General features: G+C 38.6%; 1 protein-coding gene across 3 annotated transcripts in view; it reads right to left on the bottom strand.

The window, feature by feature from the left end:
- The window catches only part of LOC123499309, a 38,754-nt gene extending 27,432 nt beyond the window's left edge, over positions 1 to 11,322 (bottom strand). For 2 of the 3 annotated variants that reach the window (XM_045247122.1, XM_045247123.1), the window contains exons 1-4: positions 11,206 to 11,322; positions 5,539 to 5,670; positions 5,193 to 5,317; positions 4,439 to 4,513 (exon numbers count right to left, since the gene is read on the bottom strand). In XM_045247122.1, coding sequence (XP_045103057.1) covers positions 4,439 to 4,513; positions 5,193 to 5,317; positions 5,539 to 5,641 — 303 coding nt within the window. In that variant the 5' untranslated portion in view covers positions 5,642 to 5,670; positions 11,206 to 11,322. The remainder of the gene's footprint in view (positions 1 to 4,438; positions 4,514 to 5,192; positions 5,318 to 5,538; positions 5,671 to 11,205) is intronic. The other variant, XM_045247124.1, reaches the window with a different exon arrangement.
- Positions 11,323 to 12,085: the final 763 nt, after the last annotated feature.

Here is a 12,085-nt window from a genome sequence, read left to right as displayed (position 1 = left end):
ACTACAACTAGGTAAATACACACACACACACACACACACACACACACACACACACACACACACACACACACACACACACACACAAAAATAACACAGGACTTGGGAAGGAGGAATGCCTTAACTAATTGATGCCAAAATGAAGGAAGTGAAACATGAACACCAAGAAGTACAAAGTCCTTTAGGAGATAATGAAAAGCAAGAAGAAAATAAAGATTACACAGAGTGAAATGGTAAAGGCATTGAAGGAAAATGAGTATGTGGTGAGAGATATTGCTGAAAAGAAAAATGTGTGATCATAACAGGTTTGAGGAGGAAACTAACAGGAACTGGCAAGATAGGAGGGATAAGGAAAATGACAGGATTAAGTTTTACTGAATAAGATCTCAAGGAGGAAGAATGCCTATATGCTGAGGTAGAAGAAAGTGTGAGACTAGGAGCTTTTGAAGAAGGCAAGAATAGACCATTAAAATTGAAATTAAAGTCTCAGGTGGCAGCTGAGGCCTTGCTGAGGAGGGCTTGGAAACTTAAGGACTATGAGGAAACCAAAACAATTTACATAAGAAGAAATATGACAGGATGAAAGAATGAAAATGAAAGAGCTTGTAGCTGAAGTGAGAGAGAAGAATGAGGAAAGAACCGAGGAGGATGAGAAATGGTAGGCTGAAGAAGTGGTGAATAAAACAGACGGAATAGACATTACACTGACTGAAACATGGAAGAAAGAGATTAGGAATGGAATTCAAGTGACATACAGGAATATAGATGGATTTCTGTCTAAGAGGCTAGAATGTATGGATTACCTAAGAAACAATGAACCGGACATAATGTGTGTGGTGGAAACAAAGTTAAGGCCCGAAATAAAGCTAGATTGGTTTGTTGTAAAACACTACAAAGTATGGAGAAATGATAGAAAAATAAAGGAGGTGGTGGTATAATGGTTCTTACTAAGGAAGATCTGATAGTGAAGGAGGTGAACTATAGTAAGAGAAATGAGGAAGTGATAAGTATGCTTATAACAGAACAGATGGTAAGAGGGACATTAATATTATAACAGTATACATACCACCCAGAACCAGTGCTTGGGAATATGAACAGTATCAAATGGTGATGAGAAATACTCTAGACAGAATGAAGCAAGAACTCATCAGAAAGGATAGAGTGATGATAGTCGGGGACTTTAATTGTAAAGAAATAGTGTGGGAAGACTACGAAGTGGTGAATGGTGGTGAGTGGGCAGAGGAATTGTTAAAGGTAGCAACAAATAACTTGATGACACAGTGGGTGAGATCACCAACAAGGTGCAGGGGACAAGATGTTGCAGCAAGGTTGGATTTGGTATTTACCAGGGCATCTCTAAAAGAGGAAATTGAACATGAATGTCCCTTGGGGAAAAGCGATCATGATGTCCTAAGCTTTGAGCTGGATACGGAATTAAGCACGAATAAGATTGTGGACCACAGGGAGGAAAAATTAAATTATGTTAGGGCAAATTATAACCATATAAGGGAGTTCTTTAATGAAATTGACTGGTCCGTGGTATACCAGGAAGGGATATGCAATTGAAATACAATAAATTTATGGATTTATATAACTCTGCTGTGAAAAGTTTGTGCCATATCACAGAAAGAGGACTTTAAATAATAAACAGTGGTTTAATAGAAATTGTGAAGAAGCAAAAAGAACAAAGAAAAGGCATGGAAGAAACTTAAGAAAACAGTGATGTATTATCAAGAGAAGTCTACAAAACAGCAAGGAATAGATATGTTGAAGTAAGGAGAACAGCACAGAAGGAATATGAACAGAGGGTGGTGGAAAACTGTGATAGTGACCCAAAATGTTTTACAAATTCATAAATGGAAAACTAAATAAAGGGAGGCAATAGAAAAGGTAAAAATGGGAAGAAGTATATGAGGATGCTAGAGATATAGCTGAAATTTTGAACGACAACTTTTGCAAAGTGTTTACAAAGGAGGAGCATTTTATGGGAGGAAGGCCTACGGAAATAAAGCAAATGCAGGACATCATGGTTACTAAAGAAGATATAAGGAAAATTATAAGCAATCTGGATATTAATAAATCAATGGGGCCTGATGGCATATCTGGGAGGTTGCTAAAGAATGTAAGGATCAATTGTTGAACCCATATTTGATATTGTGGAAACCTCCATACAAACAGGAATAGTCCCGAAAGAGTGGAAAAGAGCTGACATTGTGCCTATATATAAGAATGGTAGTAGAATGGAACCGTTAAATTATAGACCAGTATCGTTGACTAGTATATTGTGCAAGGTATGTGAAGAAGTAATTAAAGCTAAGTGGAGTGAGTATCTAGAAAGTGAAAACATTCTGAGTGAAAGGCAGTTTGGTTTCAGAAAAGGAAGATCGTGTGTATCCAATTTATTATGTTTTTATTCAAGAGTGACTGACATACTACAACATAGAGAGGGATGGGTGGATGCTATCTACCTGGACTTGAGAAAGGCCTTTGATAAAGTACCACACAATAGACTGATGTGGAAACTAAAGAAGATTGGAGGAGTAAATGATAAACTAGCAAAATGGATGGAAAATTACTTAGTGGGAAGAGAAATGAGAACAGTGGTGAGAGGAAGGAAGTCCGAGTGGAAGAAGGTAACCAGTGGAGTTCCACAAGGGTCAGTGCTTGGTCCCATCATGTTTTTGATTTATGTTAATGATATGCCAGTAGGAATTGACAGTTACATGAACATGTTTGCAGACGATACTAAAATTATGAGGAGAGTAAAGAATGTGGAAGATTGTAACAAGTTACAGGAAGATCTTGATAAAATATATGAGTGGAGTAAAGAGTGGCAGATGGAATTTAATATAGACAAGAGCCATGTTATGAAAATGGGAAGAAGTAGATACAGACCAAACAGGGATTACAGGCTGGGTGATGAGAAAATTGAAGAGACCAATGAGGAGAAAGACTTAGGAGTAACCGTGCAAAACACTTTGTCACCGGAGAAACACATTAACAAGATATTTGGGAAAACATATAACATGCTTCAAAATATTGGTCTTGCATTCCACTACCTAGATGAAGGAATGATGAAGAAGATATTATGCACCTTAATAAGACCCCAGTTAGAATATGCAGCTGTGTCTGGTCACCATATGAAGAAAAATGTGAAGAAGGTGGAAAGGGTACAGAGGCTGGCAACAAGGATGGTACCAGGACTCAGGAGTTAGACTATGAGGAAAGACTGAGGAACTGGGGCTGACCACATTAGAAGAGAGAAGAACAAGGGGAGACATGATAACTATGTATAAATTGGTGAACAAGATTGACATATTGGACAGAGAGTTGATAAGGTGACCACAAGTAATCATCTCCGAGGACATGGAATAAAACTAATAAAAGACATCAGTCTAAATGATGTGAGAAAGTACAGTTTCCCACATCGTAGTATTGATAAGTGGAATAAACTGAGCAGTGATGTCGTTGACGCAGTGTGTGTCAATCAGATGAAAGAGAGATATAACAGGAGTGGCCAAGGAGGCAGGACACAGAGAGCTTAGCTCGGGCCCTGTAATACACAAATAGGTAAATAGGTAAATACACACACACACACTGAAATTAATTGCTAATGTGGAAGTTAAAGTAATTATTAGGCTTATGTAGCTGCATTTGTCATGTAAAAGAAACATAGCATTCTGGTTATTACAAGTATGTGGCAGAGTAGTAATATGGATAAAATGGACACTTTACTGGGTCTTTACATCAGCAGCCATTTGAATCAAATGGAAGTAAAATTCCATGTATAGAATAAATACAATAGCCATACATGTGAGTGTCTTTTTCAATTTAACTTTGTAGTATTGGTAATTTAAAATTTTGAGTCTAGAATTAGATTATTTACTTATAAGTTGTTGCATATGATATTCTTGCAGTGCTGCCTGTTGTCACAATTCCATACCATTATCACCATTATTAGGAGCACATCCCATGCAAATTGAAAGATAGAATAAGCTATTATTTGAACCAGAGTTACTAATGCAACTGCACAGTCTTAATTCTGACAAGACATAGCCATAAGTTTGATAATGCACCATTTATGTAGCACTATTCTTTAGATATCCACAAAAAAAATTGTGATTTATACTATAAGGAAAATTGCAATGTTATTCTCCTGTGATAATGTTCAAAATAGGAGAAAGACAATGACAAAAATGTTTGATTGTAAAGCATGCAGACAGATGATAATGAGTTGAAATTAGCTGTGCTTTTATGAGTGCCTGTTACCTCAGAAAAATGAGCAGCTACAAAGAGAAGTTGGTAGTTAGTATGCAAGCTGAAATTTAAAGCAAAGATGATACATGGGATGTTGGAATACAGGCCATTAAATTACAAAAAAAGCTAACAAAGCCCACACTTAAAAACTTTATTAGAATATTTATTTGGTTTTAGTACTTACATGTAAGTAATTAAAGGCCTGTCTGTGGGAACGCCAATGATGGGTCGTGGTCTTAGGAACTAAATTACCATCAGTCTGCAGAGAAGCTTGTCATACTTGATTTTCATGTTTTATTTTTTAATAGCATTTTGCATTCATTCTGGACTCAATAACTGATAAAGGTTAAAGATTTATCCATGCACAGGTAACTTAATTTCTATAGTTAACATGCAGAGTTTAGCATCCTGAATTGCTTAAAAATGAATACACGAATATTCAAACATTTTTCATTGGTGCTGATACTTCAGAGGGCAACAAGACCATTATAATTTTGTAAAGAAAAAAAAATCATAACTGTTATTATGTCTTCCAATGATTCATATTATTCAAAGAATAAATGCATGTACTGTATATAGCATTGAAGAGAGTAGCTTTATCACCCTCTTTCTTAAGACCAATGCTCCAAACAAAGTACAGTATGTATCCAGATAAGGAAAGCTGGTGTTAGCTCTCATCCAGATATTCAAGATGTATGGATCTTGCACATTAATGTGATACATCTGTCTGCTAGTAAAATTTTCCTCCATTTATAAGCTCCATTATTGTCATGTGCTTTTTAGTATAGACCAAATAAAATAGGGTAATAGGAATCTTTTTACCATCTATGATGTGATACATTCCCACCTTAACACAGATGAAGTATGTACTGTATCCTTCTAAGCGTTAATTTCCTTTTGTATTAGAAATATACATGCTGTCACTATTAGCGCCTTACCTGGTCACTTATTATAGAAATAAATTTTGCAACGCCCATCCCAATCTTGCCTATATCGATGAAGCCTTGAAGAGCTGTTGTCACATCTCCTATGAGTGGAGTTAACAAATCCAGCACTGATTTCTCTGAAAAAGTAAAATTGTTGCTAGAAAACAGGATATATTTTTGACATTTTAGTGAAGCAAAATTGCTGACAGTAAGAATGTACTTTTGAAAATTTTAAAGGAATCACAGTCTCTTAGTTTTATCAAGGTATTATAGACCTATTATGTGTGTGTGTTATTGAGAGAGAGAGAGAGAGAGAGAGAGAGAGAGAGAGAGAGAGAGAGAGAGAGAGAGAACATACCAATGCTTAAGGCATCCACATCCTCATTTGCTGCAGTTCTGGTCAGCAAGGTCTGAGATGCGATCAGCACCACCAGTGACCATGACAGCCATTTCCACTTCATCTTGTCTCTATTGTCAGATGCCTGAATGCCTGTGAAGGGGGAAAGTTATAATTAAATAATGACAAGACAGTTGTAAATAGTTTGGCGCTTGCATCAGTCAAAACTTTCATACGTAAGCAAACAGCTATTGCCCTCTGGGATAAAAGGTGTTGAGTGGATAGGTGTATGAGAGATAACTAATAATCATGAATTCGTAATCTCTTGCCAAGGGAGCAGAGCTGGTAATCACACCAATAATGTAGTTAGAATTAATATGTAAGTAAATAAACAAAATTAGATAATGATAATAGTAGCAAATAATGATAATTTTAATAACAATGAAATAAATTATTAATTAAATAAGTAAGTTGCTGACAAGTAACAAGACCAAATTGATATTTATCTAGTACTGTGTAAAAGAAACCCTCTGTATTGATAATATACAGTACAGGGAAGGAAATCTTTTAATGAAAGCTTTGTTGCATATGCTGATTACATATAATTAATGTGGTAGGAAGCTGCTCAGTAATTATTTCCGTATGTGTGTGGTGTTGGATCCGAACTGCGTGGTTAATTGTTTTTGTGGCGCCAATGCACTTGAAACGCATGTGACTGCGACTCGTTTCTCCGCATGGCACACGAGGGATGACCGACTGAAATTCTAGCCTACATTATATTACAGAAGCAACATTGAAAATTACTGGTATTGTATGCAGTATTGGTTTGTGCACTGCAACATGAGCATCATTTATTAAGTATAGAAGATAGTTTTGATTGTTCGAAGATCCTGAAGAAATAGGCGCGAGTATGAAATGACTCCAAAAAGAATCGGTGTGTCTGAAGTAAACAAAGTTGGCACAGCTGATCCACATCTGTGTTTGCGTCTTCGTCACTGTGAAATCAAATCTTTCGATAGATGTGAATAACATTTGGGAGCGATGAAGGAATGTACAGTATATTATAAAATATAATGGCTGATTGTCGTCAATTCAATACCATCTCCTTTCTGTTGCTTCATAAAACACGAAGACGCATATGGTTTTTGTTAGGGTCTTAAAAAAATGGATGACATGAGCTTTTCTGCTGTATAGTGTTACAGAGCACCAACAACACGGTTCTGTCTGAGTCAGCCTTGGTAGATCCCACGTCCTTCACCACACCACCAGGATGTTTGTGGCCCACACCCCACAGTGCTGAGGCGCTCATTAATTTCACGATTGTCGGCCAAGTAGACACGAGGGACAAGTCACAACACCACAATCTTTGATTTTCCTGACTTTTTAACAAGCTTTTATCGGGAATTATTAGTTTTCAAGGTTGTTTTCATGATTGTAGTTACAGTTTCTCGAGGATTATTGATAAAAAAAAAACATACGGGTTTTTAGAATTTTTTATTAGTTTTTTTATTGAGTTCAAAAGCCTTTCAGAATATAGGTCAATTGAATTATGGATGATTTATATATAGATAATTGTTTCTGTGCTAAAGATGAGTTACAAGTTAATTTCGCCCAGTGACTAGAGGCCTTCAAGGTTATGAAGCAGCGTACGGAAAGTAGGGAAACCAGTGTAAGTTGAAAATGACCGATTCATTTCGGAACTTTCGCACGTCCCTAAACACGTCACTGCAATCAGCTGCTGAATGTCACCACCTCATTCCATCCCATTAGCGTGTGATTCACGTAGGAAGGTTTACGTACATCCGGCATACTGCAGATACAAAAGCAGTGCTACATATCATACTGTGATTCATGTTCAGCTGCCCAATTATTACAATGAATCTTCAAACGTCTTCTCTTACGTTTTTTTTTTTTTCTTGTATATATTTAATGTAATTTTATATATATTTTTTCTAGACCATCCATCGCTGCATCGATCTTCCCATTTCGATCGATCCATTACCCGTGTCTTACATTGTGATTATTTAAAATACCAACATACTGGCATACATCAACGTACTACTATGCTTTAAAAAATAAATTAATAATCCATGTTAATGTAATTTTAAACCAGCTTGAGGTTCCTATGACGATCCACATCCACAGCGAAACCTAGAAAATAAGGGTATGGATGCACGGTATAGTGAGCATGGGCCGTGGAGACTGGGCTAGCTGTAGGCACCCCACCCTCTAGTGATGCCTGCACCGGATGTGAAGGCCACTCTCCCTCTCGTCCTACTGAACCTGCTTCAACCATCCGCCGTCCGCTTCCTTCTCACCCAGTTGCATTCTTTATCAGTCCTTGTACCTCGTGAATACCGACGGAGCCGTCAAGCTACATATTTAACTGTCGTAGTTCAGTCCCATGCGTTTACGTGTGTAAAAAATATATATATTTGTTCAATAACCTATGTAGTCTTTCATAATAATATTTAAGCTCTTAGATGTTGACACATTCACCACACTGTATTGTCGGACTGAATAACTGAAGCATATCGTATTTGTGTCTATTGTAAATTCTTTGACTTAAAGGGGGTATGTGCTTGCTTTCAACGCCATCAAGTGTTTTGTGTTTTGGTGTGTACACACTGATGCACCGAACAGTTTACGTACCCGTCTCTCGGAATGTAAAAGGAAATCCTTGAGAGAGAGAGAGAGAGAGAGAGAGAGAGAGAGAGAGAGAGAGAGAGAGAGAGAGAGAGAGAGACCGGAACACTGCAACACAGGATTAAAAAAAATTTTATTCTGAGAAATTACCAAAAGTTTACACACACACACACACACACACACACACACACACACACACACACACACACACTCTTACTTTACTTAGTTGTATTGTACAGGGTTCGAGCGGGGTTCATTGTGTCCTGTCTCCATATCGCCACTTACCTATTTTTTCTTTAAAGCTATGCACATTATGTGCTGTAACAACTTCATCACTCAATGCACTGCACTTTTCCAGTTCTGTGTGGAAAACTGTGTAATTCACCACGGTCGCCTGCTGGTCACCCAGCCAGTCTTCCCCATTACGGAGCGAGCTCAGAGCTCATAGACCGATCTTCGGGTAGGACTGAGACTACAACACACTCCACACACCGGGAAAGCGAGGCCACACCTCGAGTTACATGGGCAAACCTTTAATGTGTAGCCCTGAACAGGGCCACATTAAGAGGCAAATGGGAAACCTTTCGTGGGCCCTGTTCCTGCAGGCCCGGGTGTGGAGTGTGTTGTGGTCTCAGTCCTCCTACCCGAAGATCGGTCTATGAGCTCTGACCTTGCTCCGTAATGGGGAAGACTGGCTGGGTGACCAGTAGGCGACCGTGGTGAATTACAGTTTTCCACACAGAACTGGAAAAGTGTAGTGCATTGAATGATGAAGTTGTTACAGCACATAATGTGCATAGCTTTAAAGAAAAATTAGGTAAGAAGCGATATGGAGACAGGACACAATGAGCCCCGCTCGAACCCTGTACAATACAACTAAGTAAATTTTTTTCTCACACACACACACACACACACACACACACACACACACACAGAAGACTTACATAAACACAACATTCAAGGAACCAAGCTGTCGCACAGGAAGCCTGACATTAACACATATACACCAAAACAACACTACAATATGTGTAGTACTCAACGTCATGACACTTCATTGTTTCTAGACTGCAGAAAACCCTCCGGCGTAATACTGCACACGTTCCAGGAAGCGCTTCATAAAAGGTGGGCACAGAGAGAGAGAGAGAGAGAGAGAGAGAGAGAGAGAGAGAGATTGGGCGGGGGAGAGGGTCAGAGCAAACGTTACCTGCCGCACCGGAACGGGATACCAAGCCGATGAAGTTACTAATTTATCAACCTTCCAAGCTCAGCAACTTTAGATATTTAAGAGGTTGTGTTGTGTATACAAGACTTTTTCCGAAGCGTACGGTAGTTCTTTGTTCAGTAGGCACAGAGGTACATTTGGTTTTGTCAGTTTTAATAAAAGGTTTTTCAGAAAGTAAGAAGGCAAAACATCTTTCCTTTGTCCCTGAGCCTCTCTCTCTCTCTCTCTCTCTCTCTCTCTCAGTACGTTAGCTTTTAGACACTTGACACTGCATAATGTAACTGCCTCCGTGTGTGTGTGTGTGTGTGTTTTGCTGGGTAAGAACAGTCTAGTTAGTCATTTGTATTCCAAAAACGTATAGGGAAAGATTGGTGGAATGTTAGCTTTTTATTGAAATCCTGACTGGGCTAGAGGCTCACTGGATAGAGATTGTTGGAGTTTTTCCAGTGAACTGTACGTATGTTTTGTTACCAGTGCTTTCAAGATCACGTGTGTGTGTGTGTGTGTGTGTGTGTGTGTGTGTCGCGCGCGCGCGCTCCGGATAAGGCAGTTGCATCGCAATACATGAGTTGTTTACAAAACAAGTCATCAGACAGTTCATTTGGTGCAGTCATGCGACATAAAAGCGCACACACATCTATGACCAGAGAGAGAGAGAGATACGGGTGCTTTGTCTGTCGTAAGAATTTTTCAATTGTGTAGCGTTATAAATCAGTCGATCGTATTTCGTTTTTTTTTTTTTTTTTTTTTTTGCTCAAGCTCGCATATGTAGCGGCGGTGCCCAGGCAAAGAGGTCAATACAGGATTATTGGTTTCATTTGGCTTCATGCACCGGAAACCAGCGTGCTCTAGTATTTCAATAGTGATTTGTTGTGTGACGTCGGGACACGAAAACCTTCAAGATAATCTCACTGGTGTTTTCAACCAAAGTTCCTCGTGTGTCAATTTTGGATGCCTTTGTTACGACTTGAGGTTGCGTGAGAACCCCTGTCTTATATTATTATTAACCTATAGTTTTTGACATAACATTTAGTAGACGTCTATCTATACGACTCAGTGCATCATCAGTGATCCTAATGAAGGACGCCTCTTCTCAGCATCCATATGTTTGTTCTCTAAGATAACGAGTGTTGTCCTGATAAGTTAGTATATGACACTGTTAGGTTGTGATTCCAGCATCCATTGGAAAATAAAATGTAAGCTGATGATAAGACGTCGAGAGCTAAAAATGGAATAGTTAAAATCAATATCCATATTCACTTTGTTGTTATAACTGAGTTTTAACTATCTTTTCTTGCAGCATGCTTGTATGTATACTTGTGATCTAAAATAGCGTGCTATTTATGAGGTGAGCTTAGATTTTCCTTTGTGGTATTGTTTTGGTGTAACTCCTACCAGTGGTGATTGCATGGCCTTCATAAGTCGCTATGGAGAAACCGTCATACTTTGCGTGAACACACACACGCGAACACACACACACACACACACACACCTATATATATATATATATATATATATATATATATATATATATATATATATATATATATATATATATATATATATATATATATTCCAGCATTACATCGCTCTCTTATTCAAGATCGAAACACGCAGTTATTTGACTCATGTTATTGAATTAGGTAGTGAACCAGTTACATTAATCTAGTTGTATTAACATAATGGTCTTTCATGTAAAATGTGTCCCGGTGAAACAATGGAAATGGTATCGTCAAGGCTCAAGATACTAGTTATGAAGTACCCAACACTCAAAAGTTGAGGGAAACTTCGCTATCAAATCATAAAATTTATCTACTTACACACAGACGACTGTTGCAAGATGCATCAGTATGTATGACAACTTAAATGGGTTGGTCTGGTAGGCCTCGATTGTGAGACTTTAGCCGAGAAAACGAAATCCTGATCGTGTACAACAGTTTTGCAAAATTTGCAGGCTGCATGATTGTCATCGCCGGGTATACTCCTTATCCACGTCTTTAGCCCATCCTCTTGTTCCCACTCTTTACTGTACTTTTTGCTGTATTTCGACCACTTGCTCATGTTCACACGTCTCTCTCCACTACAGACTGCAGGCCACTGAGGTTCAGGATGGGTGGCCTACGGGCTTAATGAGGTCATGCGGCCCTAGTGACCGCTGAAGCGGCGATGCCGCTGATCATCCACCCAAAGGACCAAAACGCTACACTGTACCTCAAGTGTTGCCGGATACCTCCAAACACGCAAGTATTTTACGTACAGCTTGCCGTCAAAATGTGCTTTTTACTTGAAAAAAGTTTCGATATATGATTTTTTTTTTTCAAGGTGCGGCTAATGAATACTGAGGATGTGCACTTTGTCATAAGTAATGCAAAAAACGTATCGTCAGTCATGGGTACGATGTGAATCTCCATGGATTTTCTAGTCCTTTTTACGATAGCTCTCTCTCTCTCTCTCTCTCTCTCTCTCTCTCTCTCTCTCTCTCTCTCTCTCTCTCTCTAGAACGTAGTAGCCCGTTCATTACAACGATCTTTTCTTCTTATACGGTGGAATGTTGTATTATCAAATTAAATATGTTATGAGTCTAAAGATCTGTTCCTGATTGAAATTCTCTCTCTCTCTCTCTCTCTCTCTCTCTCTCTCTCTCTCTCTCTCTCTCTCTCTCTCTCTCTCTCTCTCTCAAGTGAATGATAACTCATGAAA

Source organism: Portunus trituberculatus, chromosome 49 (assembly GCF_017591435.1).
Source record: "Portunus trituberculatus isolate SZX2019 chromosome 49, ASM1759143v1, whole genome shotgun sequence".
NCBI lineage: Eukaryota > Metazoa > Arthropoda > Malacostraca > Decapoda > Portunidae > Portunus > Portunus trituberculatus.
The sequence above is the reverse complement of the archived record's forward strand: the minus strand, read 5'-3'. Positions and strand labels throughout refer to the sequence as shown.